At 49.2% G+C, this 21,311-nt stretch overlaps 1 protein-coding gene across 2 annotated transcripts; it reads left to right on the forward strand.

Moving 5' to 3' along the window:
* Positions 1 to 297: 297 nt before the first annotated feature.
* Positions 298 to 15,470, forward strand: Orai1 (ORAI calcium release-activated calcium modulator 1). 2 transcript variants are annotated; one of them, XM_031337802.1, is made up of 2 exons: positions 298 to 722; positions 14,055 to 15,470. In XM_031337802.1, the coding sequence occupies exons 1-2, from the start codon at positions 531 to 533 to the stop codon at positions 14,649 to 14,651; spliced, it is 789 nt and encodes a 262-aa protein (XP_031193662.1). In that variant the 5' UTR covers positions 298 to 530; the 3' UTR covers positions 14,652 to 15,470. The 2 variants fall into 2 exon arrangements, with proteins under 2 accessions (XP_031193662.1, XP_031193661.1); XM_031337801.1 differs by having other exon boundaries at positions 302 to 839.
* The last annotated feature ends 5,841 nt before the right edge of the window (positions 15,471 to 21,311 follow it).

The raw sequence follows: 21,311 nt of genomic DNA on the forward strand, positions 1-21,311 counted from the left end.
ACCTTTTGCCACCTCGTCCCAAGGAGGAAATAGGCCTCAGGAGGCGGCCAGAGGTGACCTCGGATGGCCCAAGTCAAGAGCTCTCCGGGAGCAAAGCCACGGGAGCAGCTGCAGAGGAGAGAAGCGAGGCCGGTCAGCGTGGGGCGCTTCCAGGAAGGCGAGCCAGGGGCTGTGGGCGGAGCCGTCGGAGGCGGCGCGGGGCACGTGACTCGCACGGACACCGCCCAGCGCTTGGTGGGCGGGGTCTCTTCGTGGGGCGTGGCGTATGCAAATAGGCTCGGGTCGCCGGCCAATCGCGGAGCTCGCGGAGGTGCCGGCTTGGGACCGGACGCCGGTCGGCGCGCAGGCTCCGGTCTCGGCCGCTTGGAACTTGCGGAGCGGTTCTGCCGTCAGTCCCCTCGGCCTCCGGATCCGGTGTGTCCGACTGCCGGACCCAGGCTCCAGTGGGAGGCCGGCGGAGGTGCGGCGCGGCCCCGGGGCCGCAGCCTTCGCAGGCGCCCGCCGCCAGCCGCGCCTTCGCAGCGTACTCCATGCATCCGGAGCCTGCCCCGCCCCCGAGTAACAGCAATCCCGAGCTTCCCTTGAGCGGCGGCAGTAGCACTAGCGGCAGCCGCCGGAGCCGCCGCCGCAGCGGGGACGGGGAGCCCTCGGGGGCCCCACCGCTGTCGCCGCCGCCTCCCGCCGTCAGCTACCCGGACTGGATCGGCCAGAGTTACTCCGAGGTGATGAGCCTCAACGAGCACTCGATGCAGGCGCTGTCCTGGCGCAAGCTCTACTTGAGCCGCGCCAAGCTCAAAGCCTCCAGCCGGACCTCGGCTCTGCTCTCCGGCTTCGCCATGGTGAGCTCGGGCCTCCCTGCCCTCCTCCCCTCTTCCTGCTTCGGCCGCTCCCGCCCGCAGCCCCGACGGGGCCCACAGTTGGGAGCGGGCTGGGCGTGCCTGGGGTGAGGGGAAGAGCTGGGATAAGCCGTCCTGGGCGCCGGAGGGGAGCCAGAGGTTGCTGAGCTGTGAGGGCGAGGTGGACCACCAGAGATAGAGATAACCCAGGCGCAGGTGTTTTCAGACGGGCACTTTGTTGCGGCAAAGGCGGTTAGGGTTTCCAAGAATGTTGCTTTCATGAAGTTGCTATGTAAGAAGTCCGCCCTGCATGTAATCAGGGGGACGAGAAGGACGCAAAAGGTCCAGCCCACTGAGGACAGGTGTCAGGAGATGAAGATGAGAGCTACCTTGTGGCCGCGCCTTCCCACACACCTAAGGCTGGAAGGTATTAACAAGATTTTATCAAATATTGGAGGGGATTTCCTAATACTTTCCACCTCCCCGTACTCCACTAACTCTTCCCCCCCCCCTTTTACCCCCGCCCCACCGCATTTTCCAAGAGCCTCCAGCCTAGGGGTTGACAGCCACTCCCCACCCTCAGTTTCTTCTCCAGAAATTTGCCTCTGAGTCACTGGGTGTGGGGGAGGAGGGTGGGACATGTTCCCCTTGAAAGAGCTCTTGCTTGGTTAAAAAGGTAGGCATAGTTTCCTCCCCTCAAGTCCCAAGAAGGTGGTACAGGAAGCCTCTGCAGGAGGCGCCCCTGGAGGCTGCAGGTTAGGCACCAGACATTAACTCTAGGAATACCTTCAGGCCTGACTGTCTTGGAGTTTGCCTGGAGCTGAAGCGACATAACAATGTTATTATCTTTTGATGACGTCAACCTGCATTTGTGGGGTCTGCCCCCCCCCTTCCCTGGCAAGCCTGCCTCCCTCCCCCTCGAATTAGCTAAACCTTTGGCCTTGAGGAAGGGAGTGGGTGGCACCTATGTGTTTTCTGGGAAGGGAGTGTGTCTGGGTCTCTCCCCCTAAACAAGTGGGTCAGCACAGTTGTGAGCCCGGATGCTCTAGAGGCCCACAGTGCACTAGGCCAGAGAGGAAAGGCCAGGAGGAGTGATATAAATTACTCTTCCCAGCTCTGGCACTTGCTGCTTGTATGACCTCAGGCAAATCACTCTCTCTGTCCCTGGACCTTGATTTCTTAAATGGCAGATTAAAAACTATTCTTTTTTTGTTTTGTTTGGTTTGGTTTGGTTTTTGGTTTTTCAAGACAGGGTTTCTCTGTGTAGCTCTGGCTGTCCTGGAACTCACTCTGTAGCCCAGGCTGGCCTTGAATTTAGAAATCCGCCTGCCTCTGCCTCCCAAGGGCTAGGATTAAAGGCGTGCGCCGCAACTGCCCGGCTAAAAACTATTCTTAAAACTGACTTTAAAGAGCAAAACTGGAGGAGCCTTTTAAAGAGGTTGAAGAGAGTTGGGTGTAGAGACAGAGGCAGGGGGATTGCCCATGACTTCAAGACCTGCCTGTTCTACACAGCTAGTCTGGTAAACAGGACTTGAACTGGATCAGCCAGCGCCTGGGTCTTACTTAGGACACACCACAGTGTTGTGATCAGTGTCCAGCCAGAGGCAGGTGAGCACCAAGCCACCGAAAATGAGATATAAAGCCAATAGGTTTCTTTGCAAGCTAAAAAGAAAGTTTTACACTTTATGCAAGGGTGCCACCACATGTGTGCTCTTCCTTGGACTTGTAACTCCCTAGACCCAGGAAAAGTGAGGGTCAAACGGGGGACACTTGCCTACCCTCTCCTTTCCTCATTCTCGGCAAAAGGTCAGGCCTCCACAAAAAACGTCGAAATAGCTGGGGTAGCTAAAAACCGTGGATGGGCATGGGTGCATCCACGCTCTCTGTCTTGGGACTCTTGTTTGCTCAGCCTAGGTGGACTAGGTTCCGCAACTCCAGGATGCCATCCCTTAATTTCTGCAGACTACGGAAGGGTTGAGAGTCCCAGGATTGCCTCCGTTCTGAGCTGCGGTTTCAAGAGGGCAACTAAGTACTTTACTATGAAACCGGACTTCTAAGAACTCTGGATTCATAGTCTGAGGTCTGCTGATGCCCTACCCCCACTGCTGACACCCAGCCCTTGAGTGAACCTCAAGAGAGGAAGGGGTGCCTGGCCGCCCCAGTGCCATGGTAACGGAGTGACAAGTTTCCTGGATTACTCTTCCCTGGGCTTGTGAGTCAGCACAGCCAACTTCCTGCCCCCAGAGGCCTTCCTTCCTACAAACCTGGAAAAGTAGAGGAGCTGACTTGACTTTTGTTCTCCAGGGTTAGCCAGGTTGCCTAGAATGCCAAATTTACCTGCTTATCCGTAAAGTGAGGGGGGGGGGGGTCTCCCAAAAGGCTTGGCGATCGAGCCAATCGTAACTTCATGATGAGGGGTGTAGGCCAGGTGCCTGCAGCATGCTGAGGGCAAGCATCTTTGAGGTTCGTTTTCTCCTGTGTAGAGATGGGAGGATCCTGGTACTCCCCTTGACTTGGATGAGGGTTCATTACAAGGGCCTATGGGAAGCTGAGGGATTTCAGGATCTGATGATGTGTATGTATCTGGTCTGCTGGTAAGACTCCACTGATACAAAATGAAGGGAACCTGAATCTAGGTTAGATGTGCAGCTTACGGTTTCTCTGGAGAGCCGGTGGTAGTACACGTCTTTAATCCCAGCACTCAGGAGGCAGAGGCAGGCAGATCTCTTGTGAATTTGAGGCCAGCCTGGTCTACAGAGCAAGTTCTAAGACAGCCAGAGCTACACAGAGAAACACTAGCTTAAAAGAACAAAACAAAAGCGGTTCCTTCAGAGCCTAGCTTTAGGCTGTCTGTACCTAAAGTTACCACAGCCTGGGCCTGACCCTGTCCCTGTATAGGGAAACTAACCAGCAGAGATGCTGGCAGGCTGTAACATTAGCCTAAGCAGACGACAGTTGGGAAGGTCGGCCTGGTGCAGTAAACAAAATGCCTTCCACGACCCGGGATCAATTAGTTTTGGATTATCTTCCTCCTCAAGTTCTGCCCGCCAGCCCCTTTTTTGTTCCAGGTTCCAGAGCAGGTTCAGAAGTTGGCTAAGCTTTCTGGGAAAATGAATTGGGAGGAAGCGCTCAAGTCATGAGACATTATTGGGTGTTTATGGCATATCCGGAGATCAGGGTGCCTGGAGATGAGCAAGAAGCGACTCTTACCACTGGGTACTAATCCCCAGAAATGATCACTAATGCTGGAGTTGATGGGGCTCTTGTACCAGGCTAGCAACAGTGGAAAATGCTTCAGGGGTGTCCTCATGCCTTCTTCCTCCAAGCATGGTTGTCCTGGGTGAATGACAGGCTGCAGTGAAGTCACCTGCTCTGGAAGCCGTTATAGCCCTCTGGGTGGTCCATGGGAAAGCAAGCCTCAGAGAGTGGTAAGGACATAGAGCCCAGAAGCTCTAGCGTAGCAAAATGGGACAGGCACAGCTACCCAGGTTCCAGTGTCAGCCCAGCTTCCTCAGACTAGAAAGTCGGGGGTGGGGGGGTTTGGGGGGAGAGTTGCTTAACCTCTTAGGAGCTCAGTTCCCTCACCGGTACACTAAGTAGTGACATCAGCAATGTCACTGGCTTGTGGACTTGTTGGGTTGGTATTTGCAAGATATAGTAACTGCCTAGATATCTAGGAAACTTGTTTATGCTAGTTGCCATGGTGTGTGTAGGGGGGCAGCTTTCTGAAGGACAGAAGGATTGTGATTCCAACCAAGCGTTGAGGATGGTGGAAGCGAGGTCCGGAGAAGAGCCTACCAGACTGGCAAGAACAGTCACAAACAGTCGTGGGGTCTCTAGGGAAAGATAGGGGGCTGGTATAACTGGCATCATGCCACACACCAAGTCACTGTGGTGGCTCACACCTCTAAGCCCCGGTACTCAGGAGACAGGCAAGCGGCTCTCTTGTGAGTCTGAGACCAGCCTGGTCTACATAGTGAGACCTTGTCTTAAACACAAGCCCTATGGTAGAGGGCTTTGATTTGAGGCCCTATCTAGGAGGTTTAAACTCTTCTGTGGGCAACAGGGAGCCATGGAAGATGGAAGTGTGGTGTGAATAATGTAACAGTGACGGTTAAAGTAGTTACTGTGTCCAGCTCACTCCTTCCTTTCATTCTTGTTTAAACCTCACCGTAGCTCTTAAAAGTTTGAGATCCACACAGAAGACTGGGGCTCTGAAAGGCTCTGATCAGCAGTAGGACTCAGTTCTGTTGAGTCTTGCCGGAGCCTTTCCTCCTCTGTCTCCTCCTGCCAAAATCCCCAAGGCTGGTTGATAACCAGGCTTTTGGAGTCTGCCAGATAACCAATTCTGCATGCAAGATTTGTATGCTGGGCAGTGCATAAATGGAACTCTGTTGAATATTCCAAGGGGAGGTTGATGTGAGCTCAGCAGAGAGGCCTTTTGTGAAACTTCACAAGTGCCTGCAGCACTTTCTGGAATTCTCAACTGGGAACAGTGAGGGGGCCCTTCCCTTGATGGGTCCCTGACTGGAAAGGAAAAGCTCCTTTTTTTTTTTTTAAGGATTTATTTTATTTATTATATGTAAGTACACTGTAGCTGTCTTCAGACACTCCAGAAGAGGGTGTCAGATCTCATTTCGGATGGTTGTGAGCCACCATGTGGTTGCTGGGATTTGAACTCAGAAGAACAGTCAGTGCTCTTAACCACTGAGCCATTTCTCCAGCCCCTAGAAAAGCTCTTTTTAAGTAGGCTTCCCAAAGCAGTGCTCTGTTGATCTACACTGAGTAGGGGGTGGTCTGAAGGAAACTAAAATGCAAATCAGCTGGTTTCTCTGACAGAACATCTGAGGGCCTTTCAATGTGCTCCTTGAAAGGGACATTTCAGACCGATAGGACCACAGAGAGTGTTATGTTTTTCTTTTTCTTTTTCTTTTCTTTTCTTTTCTTTTTTTTTTTTTAAGCCTACAGCACCGGGTATTCCCAGACAGTCTCCCATCCAAGTACTAACCAGGCCCAACCAAGCTTATCTTCCAAGATCAGATGAGATCGGTGCTATGGCTGGCCTTAGACTGTTTTTGTTTTGCAAAAGAGGATCTTTATTTGTTTCTTTGAGATTGGGTTTCTCTATAGCCCAGTCTGGCAAGGAACCCTTAATCCTCCTCCCTCAGCTCCCTGTGTGCTGGGATGATAGACATTTACCACCATGCCTGAATCAGAAGAGGGAGAGGGAAGTGTGTGTCTGTGCATGTGTGCATGCCAGTGTGTGTGGTGTGTGTGTGTGTGTGTGTGTGTAATTTTTCCCCTGAGACAGGAAGCCTTGACTGTCCTAGAACTCGCTCTGTAGACCAGACTGGCCTCAAACTCAGGTATCCGCTTGCCTCTGCCTCCCAAAGGTGTATGCCACCACACCTGGTGAAGAAAAAAAAAATTAATAACTTTTAAGTTATCATAGAAAGTGATGAATTTCATTATGACGTTTCCATTCATGTGTCATCCATTATACCTTGCTCAAATCAGGGTCCTTTCCTTCCCCTTAGAGGGTTCTTGTGTGACTGTTATTTAATAATCTCCTTTGGGGAAAGTTTGTCTAACTGTAGGGTCAGCCAGCTCTGTGTGTCAGGGCAGTGTGGTTTTCCAGGTAACTATTACACTCTGTCATTGGCTTTAGATGATATGTAAACTAGTAGGTGTGGTCAAGCATAAGACCATAGTCTGAGGGCCCTAGTTGATCAACCTTTGGTCCAAACGTTGGTCTCCAAACTCTACTAAAATATTTTAGTGCCAGCCTTACTATTGTTTGTTTAGTTTTGAGACAGGATCTCACTGAGTAGGCCAGGATGGCCTCTAACTCATAAATCTGCCTGCCTGTACCTCCAGAGTACTGGGATTAAAGGTGTGTGCCACTACATCTGGGCCTGATGTTTCTGTAAGTAATATATACATTCTAATAAAGAATTGTGCTATCAGGAACATACCTAAAAATAAAAAATAGAAAAGTTAAAGCAAAGGTAGCCCATGCCTTTAATCCCAGCAGAGACAGGCAGTCTGAGTTCTAGGACAACCAGAGCTACACAGAAAAGCCTTGTCTTGGAAAAGCCAAAAATAAAAAAATAAATGTGGGCATTGGGATTCATACCTGTCATCCTAGTACTTGCGATTTAAGGCAGGAAGATCAGAAAGTCAAGGCCATCCTTAACTATATAGTGAGCGTGAGGCCAGTCTGCCATACGTAAGAGTCTTTCTCAAAAAAAGAAAAAAGCCAGGCAGTGGTGGTGCACACCTTTAATCCCAGCACTTGGGAGACAGAGGCAGGTGGATTTCTGAGTTCTAGACCAGCCTGGTCTACAGAGTGAGTTCCAGGACAGCCGGGGCAATACAGAGAAACCCTGTCTCGAAAAACCAAAGAGAGGGAGAGAGAGAGAAGCAGTTCTTGTTTTTCTTGACACAGCAGAAAAGTTATAGGGATGCTTGGGGAATTAGCTCAGTTGTAGACTATGCACAAAGCCCTGGGTTTGAATCCTAGTACCAGAAAGAAAAAGGAAAGTGCTAAGGTTGCACATGGGAAGCCAAGACAGGAAGACCACGAGTTTGAAGCCTGCCCAAGCTGCATAGTAAGATCTTGTCTCAAAAACACCTAAGAATGGGTGCTGGACTTGGCTCAGTGATGAAAAACACTTGATGCCTGTCTTAGTTAGGGTTTAACCACTGTGAACAGACACCATGATTAAGGCAACTCTTATAAGGACAACATTTAAGTGAGGCTGGCTTACAGGTGCAGAGGTTCAGTCCATTATCATCAAGGTGGGAGCATGGCAGCATCCAGGCAGGCATTGGGCTGGAAAGAAGCTGAGAGTTCTACATCTTCATCTGAAGGCTGCTAGCAGAATACTGATTTCCAAGCAGCTAGGATGAGGGTCCTAAAGGCCACACCCACAGTGACACACCTACTCCAACAAGGCCACACCTTCTAATAGTGCCACTCCCTGGACCAAGCATATTCAAACCATGACAATGCTCTTCTAGAGGACCCAGCTTCGAGTCCCAGCACTGCACACAGCTGCTCACAGCCATCCATTACATCCTGGGGGTCCAACACCCTCTTTTGACCTCTGAGGCCACTAGGCATATACATAGTGTATGTTCAGGTAAAATACACATAAAATAAGAAAGTAAATCTGAAAATTAAAAAAAACGAGTCACCAAATTAAAGATGTGAAGAGAGAAGGGGTAAACCACCAGATGAATCTGTCAAAAACAAAAAGAGATTGGGGACCCCACTGTGCTCAGTCTGCAGGATCAAACCTTTATTCAGGAAGGGACAACTCGTCAAGGGTCAGAAATACATTTAGGGCTGGTGGTACACGCCTTTAATCCTAGCACTCAGGAGGCAAAGACAAGTGGATCCCTGTGAGTTCAAGGACAGTCTGTTCTCCATAGCAAGTTCCAGGGTAGCCAGAACTACACAATAAATGAGTGTAGACATCAGGATCTCTCTCCTTCAGTTTTTGAAAAGCCAGCTAGAGGATCAACACACCCCACCCTAACACCAGTATCATGTGTCGTGGCAATCCCTCAGCATCTACCCTCTTGGAGGAAGACTGAAGACCAACCCTTTAAGAAGGCTGGCTTCTTCCTTCTATTGGCCAGGGGGTGGGGGGCACGTTGGGACAGTGTTTGATTTTCTACAGTATTGTCTCTTCAGGAGGGGAGGAGATAACCACCATCCCTGGAATCCTCAATAAAAATTTTAATGCCTAAATTGAAGGAGGAGGTACAGCGAGGACAAGCGCATAAGACTAGACGGCATTGGCAGATTTCAAGAATACGTGGTGGTGTTTAGTGAAACTTTTGTTTGTTTCATAAAAGAGTGCATATCTATTTTTAGAAACAATTTGGAGTACTGAACTGCCATGGTCCAGAGAGCCTGTAAACCCCGGGACCGGATTCAGATCTTTCTCACTAGATGGTCTGCGTTTGGAATGGAGTTAGCAAATCCAGACAACTCCGAGAAACCCTTGTGACTGAGGCTCCGGGGTCTACCCCAGGCTACAGCTCTCTACTGCCTCAGAAGGGTGAACAGGAATAGGTGTGTGGAGAAGAAAGCTGTGTTTCCCACTGTGATTCGGGGGTTGGGCATGGCAAGGGGTGCGGAGTTCTCTCAGAAGTACCAGGATTACCAGGATCCAGGCATTCAGGGTATCCATGGAGTCCAGCAGGAAGGTATAGGTGGTTAATATTCAGGTGGGGTGGCCACATGTCTGGCCAGGTCAGCCAGGGCTTGCCCTCCACAGAATCAATAATCTTTTCCTTATTTATTTTTTTTCCCCTGAGACAGGGTTTCTTTGTATATCCCTGGCTGTCCTGGAACTCATTCTATAGACCAGGCTGGCCTCGAACCTGGAGATCTGTCTCTGCCTCCTGAGTGTTGGGAATACTGGCATGTGCTACCCCTGCCCAGCACAGTCAATAGTCTTTAGCCCCTGCTTCAGATTTAAGATGCCCAGTATCTCCTGTGAGGATCTATAGGCTGGTGTGATTTAGGACCCATGGTCTGACTCTGCTGTTAGGCCCTGTACAGCCGGGTTGGTGGAGGTTTGCTGGCTGGCTAGGAGCTGTTTATTTTGAGCTAAGAGTCCTGCTCCCAACTATATTTACCCTGTGAATCTGCATGCAATCTAATCTGATGTGATCTCTCTGGGACATGGCTGTGGCCCTGGATGTCAGCTGCTAGATTTTTCCAGGGCTCCCCTAAGTTACTCTTCCCACTCTGTAGGACAGATCCCTGGAGGGAATCATTTTGGAAGAAGACCCTTAATGCCTGTGAATCAGGGTTCATGATTATACCACCTCTTACTTCTTGTTCAGAATCATTTTTTCTTTCTTCCTTCCTTCCTTCCTTCCTTTCTTTCTTTCTTTCTTTCTTTCTTTCTTTCTTTCTTTCTTTCTTTCTTTTTTTTTTCAAGACAGGGTTTCTTTGTGTAGCCTTGGCTATCCTAGAAGCCATTCTGTAGACCAGGCTGACCTTCAATTCAGAGATCCTCCTGCCTCTGCCTCCTTAGTATTAGGACTAAAGGGGTGTGCTACCACCAACCTGGCCAGAATCATTTCTTGTATGCAGCCCTGTGGCACTGAACTTGGTCTTATCTGGGGCAATGGTGCATACAGCTAGCCTGTGTGGTTGGACTTCCAGGAATGGTAGATGAGGGTAATAGGGTTTCTTCCGGAGCTTAGCAGCAGGTTCTTCCTCTTCCGTGAAGAGCCCAGCCTTCCCTCAGCCCAAGGATGTGAGGATACCCAGACCACGTGTGGCTCAGTTGGGTTTTATGGTCCTAGTGATACTGTCCTGCAGAGATGCTCACTTGGCCAGGTCTTGGGTGGAGTGCTTGCCCCTGATGCCCACATTTGGGAGCTAGTGTTGTCTCAGAAGGACCTGTAACGGCCTGAATAAGGAAGAGCATGTAGGCCTGGGGGGGCCCTGAATGAGGAAGAGCGTGCAGGCCTGGGGACATAACCGTTTCTTTTCCACTTCTAGCTCCTTGTTTTTCTTTTTAACTAAGATTTATTGAGCTTCTCCAGTGGCTGAGTCTGTGCTAAACATTTACACATTCAAACCTCATTTAACCGCAGGTGACCACGTGAAAAACCACACCATTATACACCGGCTTTAGAGTGACTGTGAGTTCCCCCACCCGACCCTAGAGCAGGATAGCTCCTGTCCTGTAATTAATCTCATTTCTGAGACTTAGTTTCCTTATTTGAAAATGAGTAGTCAGTAAACAAGTATGTGTGTGTGTGTGTCCAGGTGTGTATGTGCATGGAACCCAATGCCCTCACCACACCGGGCTAGCATGCTCCTGCTGAGCTACAACCTCTGCCCCAATAATGATAATCACTGATAAGAACCATTGTGCTGGGCAGTGGTGGCACGCACCTTTGATCCCAGCACTCTTGAGGCAGAAGCGGGCGGGTTAGAGCCCAGCCTGGCCTACACAGTGAGTTCCAGGACAGCCAGGGCTATACAGAGAAACCCTATCTTGAAAAACCAAAAACAGACAAAAAAGGAATCACTGATTCTGTAAATGTATCATGTGCTCAGTCATGCTTAAAGAACATTTTATGGTCATTAACATTGAAACTTCATAACTGTCATTAAGCAGGCTTCCATTTTATGGATGTAAAAATTGGGGTATTGACAATGTCAAATACTTGCCTAGGGGCTACCAGCTTTGTAAGGTGAGGCACAGGTTTTACATTCAGCCTTGCACTGTGGCTCTGTGTGGTTAAAGTTCTGCAGAGGGGACAGTATGTTACTTGGAGGTCACTGGGATGCAGGGGCAGACACAAACCCAGCCATAAACACCTCCCAACATGGGACCCACAGACCAGCCCTGCACACAAGCCTCCACCCCAGTGGATATGAGTAGGTGGAGCAGGGGCAGCTCCAGCGAGCTCTGCCTTGTCATTTCTCAGGTTTCAGGTTCTGGGATAGAAGGCCAAAACAGGAAGAGGAAGTATGGGGGTGGGGAAGGGGCAGGAGGTGCTGTTGCTGAGGGTATCCAGCTCTCCAGGTTGGAGGGGGAAAGAGTGCATCAGATGTGCCTTGCCTCTGCTGTCCTGTGTCCCTCACCCGCATGTGCTGAGTTGCCCAGCTCCCTTGCCCGCATGGATCCAGAAGAATTCTCAGGGTTGGCGTTAGGCCACCAGGGAATCTTAAACAACAGTCAAAATTCTCATGGCAGTGCCCCAAATTTACATGAACTTGAACCATTTTGTAAATCCTCAGCCTGAAGCATCCTCACTCTTTGTGGCTGTGGCAGTTGTTAGGCAAAGCCTTTGAACCCAGTTGAAATGTTCTGAAAAGGCTTTAGGGGTGTATTAACCAAGCAGGCTGTTTTAATGCAGGTTTCCAGTCCTTCTCCCAGACTCTTGGGCTTTCTTAACTCTGTTCTGTCTCTAGTATCACCTGTCCATCTAACTGAGAGGGCTGTGTCTAGAACAGAGCTCTAGAGTAAGACGTGGGATGTCTCTGTCTTGAGAGCCAGACCTACTATACTGTTGACTTGCCTCTCTTGAGCTGAGCTTGCCTCTCAGAGAGAGGAGGGTAAGAACTGGAGAATTTCAGGTAGCCTGCGATGGGAGTGAAGGTTTGTTTTTTTTTTAAAGATTATTTATTTTATGTGTATGAGTACACTGCAGCTGTACAGATAGCTGTGAGCCATCATGTTGCTGCTAGGAATTGAACTCAGGACTGCCCTGCTCGCTCTGGCATAATACACTGTAGCTGGTCTTCAGACACACCAGAAGGAGGTGTCAGATCTCATTACAGAGGGTTGTGAGCCACCATGTGGTTGCTGGGATCCAAACTCAGGACCTTTGGAAGAGCAGTAAGTGCTCTTACCCACTGAGCCATCTTGCCAGCCCCAGGAGTGAAGGTTTTAAACTGAGCAGTGATAGGACCCATTTGTTTGTTTTTCGAGACAGGGTTTCTCTGTGTAGCCTTGGCTGTCCTGGAACTCACTCTGTAGACCAGGCTGGCCTCAAACTCAGAAATCTGCCTGCCTCTGCCTCCCAAGTGCTGGGATTAAAGGCGTGTGCCACTACCGCCCGGCAGTAGAACCCATTTTTACTGTGTCCCCATGCAGTAGGTATTTGGGTTGGATTAACCCAACCTCCATCCCAGGCAATTATTATCATTTTGGTTTTGTTTTTTCCTTAAAGACCGGGGTCTCATGTAGCTCAGCCTGTCCTTAAACTCATTGCGTAGCCTAGGACAGGATGGCTTTGAACTTGTCGTCCTCCTACCTCTCCTTTCGCAGTGCTGAGATTACAGGCGTGAACCACCACACATAGTTTCTTTCAATGTTGGGGACTGAGAGAGGGCTTCATGCATGGGAGGTAAGCGTTCTGTCACTTAGGTACAGCCCCAGCCTCCCTTAATGGTAATGTCATTTCCCCTGTCTCTTTGCTGCCCTTGATGACCCTTCAGCCCACACAGGTGGACCCTGGCAATGTCCCCAATTGCCTGCTGCTCCTAGCGGAAATCTGATGAGTTGGCTCCTTTGCATGAGGGTGATTTGCAAGACCCAAGTTTAAAGAGCAGGTGGCAAGTCCTGATTATGCCCCTGGTGACCCCAAATCCTCAAGTCTCCAGGAACTGGGGAGCAGCCAGTATGTGAGCCCTGGAGCTGGAGGAGGAGATGCCTTAGGGCTTTCTGGGGCCCAGATATAGGCACTGGGTTGGGCCTCTCTGTTCTGAGAAGCCTCTCTCAGTTCCCTGTTGGCCTGTGTACTCTGTTCTCAGAATGGACCTGGATATGACGTGAGAAGGTCTTCACTTCTTCAACCTATTCCTTGTCCTCAGAGTGGGACAGGAAATTGAGTTCTGTGTACGTATGAGAGTATGGGACAGTTAGGGATAGTGACTGGTAGTTTATTTTTGTTGGTTTTGGTTTTTCCAGACAGGGTTTCTCTTGTGTAGCCCTGGCTGTCCTGGAACCTGCTCTATAGACCTGACTGGTTTCAAACTCAGAGATCCACCTGCCTCTTCTCTTGAGTGCTGGGATTAAAGGCCTGCACCACCACCAGTTGGTAGTTGATTTTTTAAAAAAAAATTTTAATGTATTTTAAATTTTTCTTGGTCTGGAGAGATAGTCAAGCAGGTAAAGATGCTTATTGCCAAAATTGACATTCTGAGTTTGATCCCTAGGGGACCCACGTGGTAGAAAGAAAGAACGGCCTCCCAGGGCAGAGGCAGATAGATCTCTGAGTTCAAGGCCAGCCTGGTCTACAGAGCAAGTTCCAGGATGACCAGGGAAGGCTACACAGAGAGACCCTGTCACGAGAGAAAAAACATTTACAGTGTGCATAATATACTTAACTCTACACGATTTCACTACTATGGTTGACAGTGGCAGTGTTCCCAATTGAAAGATATTTACAATATACTGAGAACTCTCATTTGTTAAAATAATTCGGTGAATTAATGGTCCATACCTATTTTCTATATATGGTAAAGCTGGGAGACACTAACTTTCTAAGGACGCACAACTGATAGATTCACACTTGCTCTCCTCATCAATACTTTTTCGAGACTTCATGACCCAAAAAGGGTGTGGGCCTTAGCATTTCCAGAAACTGAGACTGAGGCCAAATGACCGATCTGCTGAGAAGAGGAATAGGATTTGAGCGAGCCGTTCACTTCCCTGTTCCCTCTCCTAGGTAGCGATGGTAGAAGTCCAGCTGGATACGGAACATGACTATCCACCAGGGTTGCTCATTGTCTTCAGTGCCTGCACCACAGTGCTGGTGGCCGTGCACCTGTTTGCCCTCATGATCAGCACCTGCATCCTGCCCAACATCGAGGCCGTGAGCAATGTCCATAACCTCAACTCGGTCAAAGAGTCGCCCCACGAGCGCATGCACCGCCACATCGAGCTGGCCTGGGCCTTCTCTACTGTCATCGGGACACTGCTTTTCCTGGCGGAGGTCGTGCTGCTCTGCTGGGTCAAGTTCTTACCGCTCAAGAGGCATGCGGGACAGCCAAAACCCACCACCCCTCCCGCTGAGTCAGCTGTCATCGCCAACAACAGCGGCATTACACCGGGTGAGGCGGCAGCCATCGCCTCCACTGCCATCATGGTTCCCTGTGGCCTGGTTTTTATAGTCTTCGCCGTTCACTTCTACCGCTCACTGGTCAGCCATAAGACAGACCGACAGTTCCAGGAGCTCAACGAGCTGGCCGAGTTTGCCCGCTTGCAAGACCAGCTGGACCACAGAGGGGACCATTCTCTAACACCGGGCACCCACTACGCCTAAGTCCTCACCTTCCCACTGGCCCTTTGAGGCCTCGGCCTTATGCCCTTCCCCATGACCTTGTCCTGGCCCAGTCTGGAGGACTGCCTGTGCAGGCGGCTGGCGTCACCAGGGCAGAGAGTGGAAGGAAGAGGCTTTTAAAAAAAAAAAAAAAAGAAATCACTGCACTTCGAGATTTTCTTCCGTGAGAATAAGCTCTCCCTGTTCTTCCAGCTCTGTTTCCCCCCTCCTGGTAGGATTGGGGGGGCGGGGAGAATGGGGACAGTTGCTCTCTTTGTCCCTTCTCCTCCCCTACACCAGTGCCATCCAGATGCCCTCAACCTCCTTACTCGTTAGCCAAGTGTGTGTGTGTGTGTGTGTGTGTGTGTGTGTCTGTGTTTGTGTGTACACACGCGTGTGCATATGTACACAAAATATATTCGCAAGGGACACCTCTTCTTCATGTCTGTGTTTGTTGGGTCTGGACCGCCTGATTGGATGTCCCAGTCAGGTAAGTCACTAAACAACGGTCTTTTTAAAGATTGAGAGGGAGGGGCTCAGGGACAAAACACCAAGCTGTCATGGTCAAAGCCCTAGGATCACTCCAACGACTCTACAAAAACTGTGTTGCTGGAACTAGAACTCAGGAATCTGACAAGGCACTCTCCCACCAAGACATGTAACCTTGCTTGGAAAATTTCTACTCAAAAGGAACCTTCAGGGATACGAATTAAAATGTGTTCCTAGTTGTTTCTTTTGGAGGTAGTTACCGTCTACCAAGTCACCAGAAGACCGGAAACGGGTGTGTACATACTGAGCCAGTTTCGAGAAGAAATTCAGTGAGGTCCCCGCAAGCCTCCAGACACTATTTTTGTTATGTGATTAAGACATTCTGTTGTATAAGGTGTCACTGAGTTTAAAGACTGCATACCTCCCAGGGCAGGAGAGATGGCTCAGTATTGAAGAGCATTCAGCTGCTCTTCAGGAAGACCCAGGGTTCAGACCTAATATCCCAATTGCAGCCCACAACCATCTGGAACTTCAGATCCAGGCGATCCAGTGGCTTCTCTGGCACACATGTGGTTTACTGACATACAGACATGGCTTTTTTTGCCTTTTGTGGGGGGCGTTGAGACAGGGTTTCTCTGTGCAGTTCTGTCTGTCTTGGAACTCAGTCTGTAGACCAGGTTGGTCAGGCTTATACAAAATCCGCTCCCAAGTACAAAGATTAGAGGTGTGTGCCACCACTTCCTGGCCACATTAATTTTTTTTTTTTTTTAAAAGAATGCTATATTGGGGCCTGGAGAGATGGCTCAGAAGTTAAAAGCACTGGCTGTTCTTCCAGAGGTCCTGAGTTCAATTCCCAGCAACCACATGGTGGCTCATAACTATCTTTAATGAAATCTAGTGCCCTCCTCTGGTCTTCAGGCATACATGTAGGACTGCTATATACATAGTAAATAAATAAATCTTTAAAAAAAAAAGTGCTATATTGGGATGGAGAGGTGGCTCAGTGATTAAGAACGCATACTGCTACAGTTTTGAGTGTCCGAATCAGGCAACTCAAAACTGCCCATAACTCCAGTTCAGGAGTTGCCATCTTCTGCCTGGTTTCTGAGGGTACCACACCCATGTGGCATACATACATATATTCATCCACACACGAAATCCATTTTAGGATGACTTGAGATCAGAGAGAGAGTTGAGTGGTTAAGAGTGCGTGCTGCTTTTTGAGAAGACCTGAATTCAGTTCCCAGTGTCCACATAAGGCAGCCTAGAATCCCACAGAATTCCAGCTTCAGGGGACTTGACAGCCTTCTGCGGCTTCACTGGGCACCAGCGCGCACACAATGCATGCTCGCACCCACACACAGTCCAAGGATATGACCTAACCTAGCCACAACTCCTGAGAACAGCATTTTATGTAGCCCAGGCTGGGCCTTGGATTCGGGAACATCGACCTCCCGCATGTTGGAGTTAACAGTGGTGCTATATGTCCTCTTTATTGGGTGCTAGGAGTTAAGTCAAGGGCTATTTCTATGCTAGGCAAGGGCTCTGTGCTGTCTAGGTCACCACCCCAAATTTAGGAAATTGATTTTTTTTTTTTTCCCCAAGACAGGGTTTCTCTGTATAGTCCTGGCTGTCCTGGAACTCAACTTTGTAGACCAGGCTGGCCTCGAACTCAGAAATCCACCTGCCTCTGCTTCCCAAGTGCTGGGATTAAAGGCGTGTGCCACCACCGCCCAGCTGAAATTGAATTTTTTTATATTGCATTTACCACCTGATAACTCACATTCAGTTTCCTACTAGCCCTAGGAACTCCCCTTTCTCCATTCCTTTTCCTCCATTCCATTTGTAGTAGCCAGTTGTCGCTTCTTGTCTCCTTTAATTTGGACCAGTCGAATGGCTTTTGTCTTTTCAAATAACTGAGCCTTTGGAGGTTTTATTAAGATAACAGAATGTAGCCCAGGCTAGCCTCAAACTTGCTTTTTAGTGGAGGATTACCTTCAACTACAAAGACCCCTCCAGCTCCCAGGTTCTGGGCTTACTGGTACACAACGCCACACCAAGGGTCTTCCAGAACTGGGGAACGAATTCAGAGCCACCTGAATGCAGCCCAGGCTCTCTGTGGCCTGAGCGACCATCCCCACCCCCATCAGTATCTGCATACATGTTTGTGTATCACATGCATGCTCCATGCCTCTGATGGCCAGGAGAGGGTGTCACATCACCTGGGAACTGGACATACAGGTAGTCATTAGCTACCATGTAGGTGCTGGGAACAAAACTAGGTCCTTCTATGGCAGCAGTCAGTGCTTTTATCCTGTGCCATCTGTCCAGCCCAGATAGTAACTTTTTTTTTTTCCCAGAAGCAATCAGACCTCTGGGTTTACAGAATGCCTTATAATTTAGCCTCTCTTGAAAATTTTTTTTTTCATGGTTATAATCAGGTTGTGCATTTCAGCAAGAATACCCTGTGAGGGTGTGTCAATCCAACTAAAAAATAACAAAAATAGCTCCAGTTAGCCATCGTGTGTGTTGGGAGGGATGCTCTAAGTACTGCGCGATGCTCATTTGACTCTGCGAATTCCTCTCAGGACCTTAATCGTCACTGTGCAGCAAACAAAGCTGATGCTCAGAGTAAAGGTAGTGGGCCTTGTGTCACATGACCAGGGTTTATCTTTGCTCAGAGATGTTACTTTATCGTGATGGAGGAGGTTAAAATATGTCATGGTAGCCAAGAGTCAAAGGGATGTAGGAAGTCACCATAGCAAGATACTGTGACCTCCCCGCCAAGCCCCACCCCCTACGTATCATCACTTCCCAATAATGCTGTCCTCTGAGCCACAGAGGAATGACTCCCTGCCATCGATTAGGTCAGAGACCTTGTGAGCTAATCGCCTTTGGAAATGCTTGCACAGTCCCAGGGGTGCTTTATTAATCCCCCCCGGGGTTTTTTCCTAATCCAGTCAAGTTGACAGTGAAGATTAACTCACTAGTATCTTGCTAGGGACTCAAACCTACAAGGTGGCTCAGAGCCAAGGGCCTCCAAAGACTCCTCCCCAGGCAGATTCTGGCCTCACTGGAAGAATGGGAAGTTTCAGGGGCACTTTTGAAGACCTCCAGTGAGCAGGTCCCATTACCCAGGACCTTTCTTTGCTACACTTCCCACCACTTCCTCTTGTCTCTCAGCAGGCCACGTTGCACTACTTCCCTTGAACGATCAAGATGGCGCAGCAGATAAAGGAACCTGCCCCAAACCCCAAAGCCTGGCAGTGGTAGTTCACACTTTCTAAACCCAGCACTCTGGACATGAGCAGATCTCTGAGTTCAAAGCCAGCCTGTTTTACAGAGTCGGTTCCAGGACAACCGGGGCTACACCTAAAGTTTGACAGTACCTGGTTTCCCAGAACCTACATGATAGGTGGAGGGTCGGTTGCTAGTTGTCCTCTGTCCATCACATATGCAACATGGAACTTGCACACACATCACACACAGTCACACAGAGTAAGTGTAATTAAAAACAAAATTACCTGGCTCTCATAGGCCTTGACTTTAAGGTATCTTATCTGTCCTGGAACCCCAATATATAAAGTTTTTTTTTTCTTTTTTTAGTTTTTCGAAACAGGGTTTCTCTGTGTAGCCCTGGCTGTCCTAGAACTTACTCTATAGACCAGGCTGGCCTTGAACTCAGAGATCTGCCTGCTTCTGCCTCCCAAGTGCTGGGATTAAAGGCGTGCGCCACCACTGCCTGGCTTTTAGTTTGGATATGGTAGATTCAATCATCTTTTCACTTGCTGCCAGTTTCAACAGTAACATGTTGTTCTCCATCCTGGTCCCCAGTTGTTGTCTCCAGGAAGTGACTACTTTTGTCATTTTATTGCTTTTATAAATAGGCAAGGGGATCCTCATTCCCATCCTTTTGTGAAGCAGGGGAACTATGTAGACCAGGATGAAGAGATCTGCCTGCCTTTGCCTCCCAAGTGCTAGGATGAGAAGTGTACACACCACCATGCCTAGTAACAATCCGTACATACACTTCCACTCCCTAAGAACACAGAGGTCTGGGCTGGATAAGTGGCTCCACTGTTAAGAGCCCTTGCCATTCTGCTAGAGGACCCTGTTTCGATTCCCTGCACCCATGGCAGTTCATAAATGTCTAAAACACCTTCTTGGGCATCACATGCGTGTGGTATCCAGACATACATGCAGATAAAACATCCAAACACACAGAAGTAATTTAAAAGAATATATAGATACAAGGTTCGTTTCAGATTAGCTTGGAGACTTTTGAACCAGTTTCCTCTAAAACAGCAGAGAGAACAGTAGGCTACCACACGGGGTTACGGAGTGGCAGGGAGGGAGCTGGAGCTGTCCACAGGAGCTGGCACTGAATTAGCACTTAGCCCTGAAGTTATGTTGATGCTGCATTTTGGAGTCAGGCACAGACAGTACCACACCCCCTGAGGCAGGTCGAAAGAAAACCTCATAGTCCCTGCGAGCTTTACTGCCTCGGTGAAGCTGTCCTTTGAACTCGCTCCTGAGGCCAGACTGGGGTGTCTCTCCAGAATGCTGGGCGTGAGCCACCGTGCCTCACTAAGTTGGGGTGTTTGCTGAGAGCTTTATGGATAGACTTGGAATTGAATCATTCCTTTGTAGCCTGTTTACACGGTAGGATATTCGAGCCCACCACAGTGGTTGCAGGCCTTTAGTTCTCAGGGGGCAGCGGCAGGCAGATCTCTGTGAGTTTGAGACCAGCCTGGTCTACGAAGTGAGCTCCAGGACAGCCAGGGCTACATAGTGAGACCCTGTCTCAAAAACAAAACAAAACAACAACAGTAAAACAAAACAAAAAAGCATTATAACATATTTAGCAACATCCTTGTTCTAGGGGATGCTTTAAGAAACAGTATCATTCGTCTCTGTCCATCATGACAACCATAAGTGTTCCCAGGTATTACTAAATGCCCCTAAGTAACTAGGGAAGAGCAAAAATCCTTCTGGTTCTAAACCACTACCCTGCCTGCTTTTTTTTTTTTTTTAATTCCCCCAGATAGGGTTTCTCTATGTAGTTCTGTCTGTTCTGGAAATCAATCTGTTGACAAGACTGGCCTTGAACTCAGAGATCCTCCATCCTCTGCCTCTGCGTACTGGGATTAAAGGCATGCACCACCATGTGGCTACCATTGTCTTTTGTTTTATTTTGGTTTTTTTTGTTTGTTTGTTTGTTTGTTTTTCAAGACAGAGTTTCTCTGTATAGCCCTGGCTGTCCTGGAACTCACTGTGTGGACCATGCTGGCCTTGAACTCAGAAATCTGCCTGCCTCTGCCTCCCAAGGGATTAAAGGCGTGTGCCACCACCACCCAGCTTTTTTTTTTTAAGATTTCATTATGCACCCCCATGTAGACCAGACTGGCCTCAGACTCAGAGATCCTCCTGCCTCTGCTTCCTGAGTGACTGTATTTAAAACATGAGCCACCGTGACTGCCCTGGATGCTCAGAGTTTTCATAGCTTCCTCTGGGTTCTTGGGTTAGTCTGAGGAGGTGAGGACCTATTTAAATCTTAAAATTTGGTGATCATTGGCGACAGAGTGCAGGCTCACTCTCCTCTCTGGTTAGCTCAGAGGCAGTAGAACTGAAGCCATTTCCTTGCTCCTCTGCCTTGCACCCTCAAGTCCCCCCTGAGACACACACACACACACACACACTGAGGGGAGAAATCCACGTAGTTGGCAAAGCTGTCTTTCCTCTTCCTAAGACCCCGCCCACCCCTGCTCAAGCTATAGGCCCTTGGATTAAGGCCACCACCACCACGTTCTTTATTTTTATGCACTCTGATATTAAAGCCATAGGGGTAAAGGCTTTAAGCAAGTGGACCCCCAAGACCAGCCAGGGAGAAGCAATACCCCACTCTACTGGCAAAAAATAACCTAGTGTCTGGAGGAGCTGGTACCCTCAGAGGGAGCCCAGGGCGTGCCCAAAGTCTCTGCATGCTCCTCCTGCACCGGTCTGAGCAGTTTGGTGACAAGGGTTGGAGTTTCTCCTGAGCCTCGATTTAATCTCTGCACAGGTGGGGATGATGTTAAGTTAGGATTAGAAACACAAGGACTAGCCGGGCGGTGGTGGCACAGGCCTTTAGTCCCAGCACTTGGGAGGCAGAGGCAGGTGGATTTCTGAGTTCGA

This window comes from Mastomys coucha, unplaced genomic scaffold (assembly GCF_008632895.1).
Source record: "Mastomys coucha isolate ucsf_1 unplaced genomic scaffold, UCSF_Mcou_1 pScaffold22, whole genome shotgun sequence".
NCBI classification, from domain to species: Eukaryota; Metazoa; Chordata; class Mammalia; order Rodentia; family Muridae; genus Mastomys; species Mastomys coucha.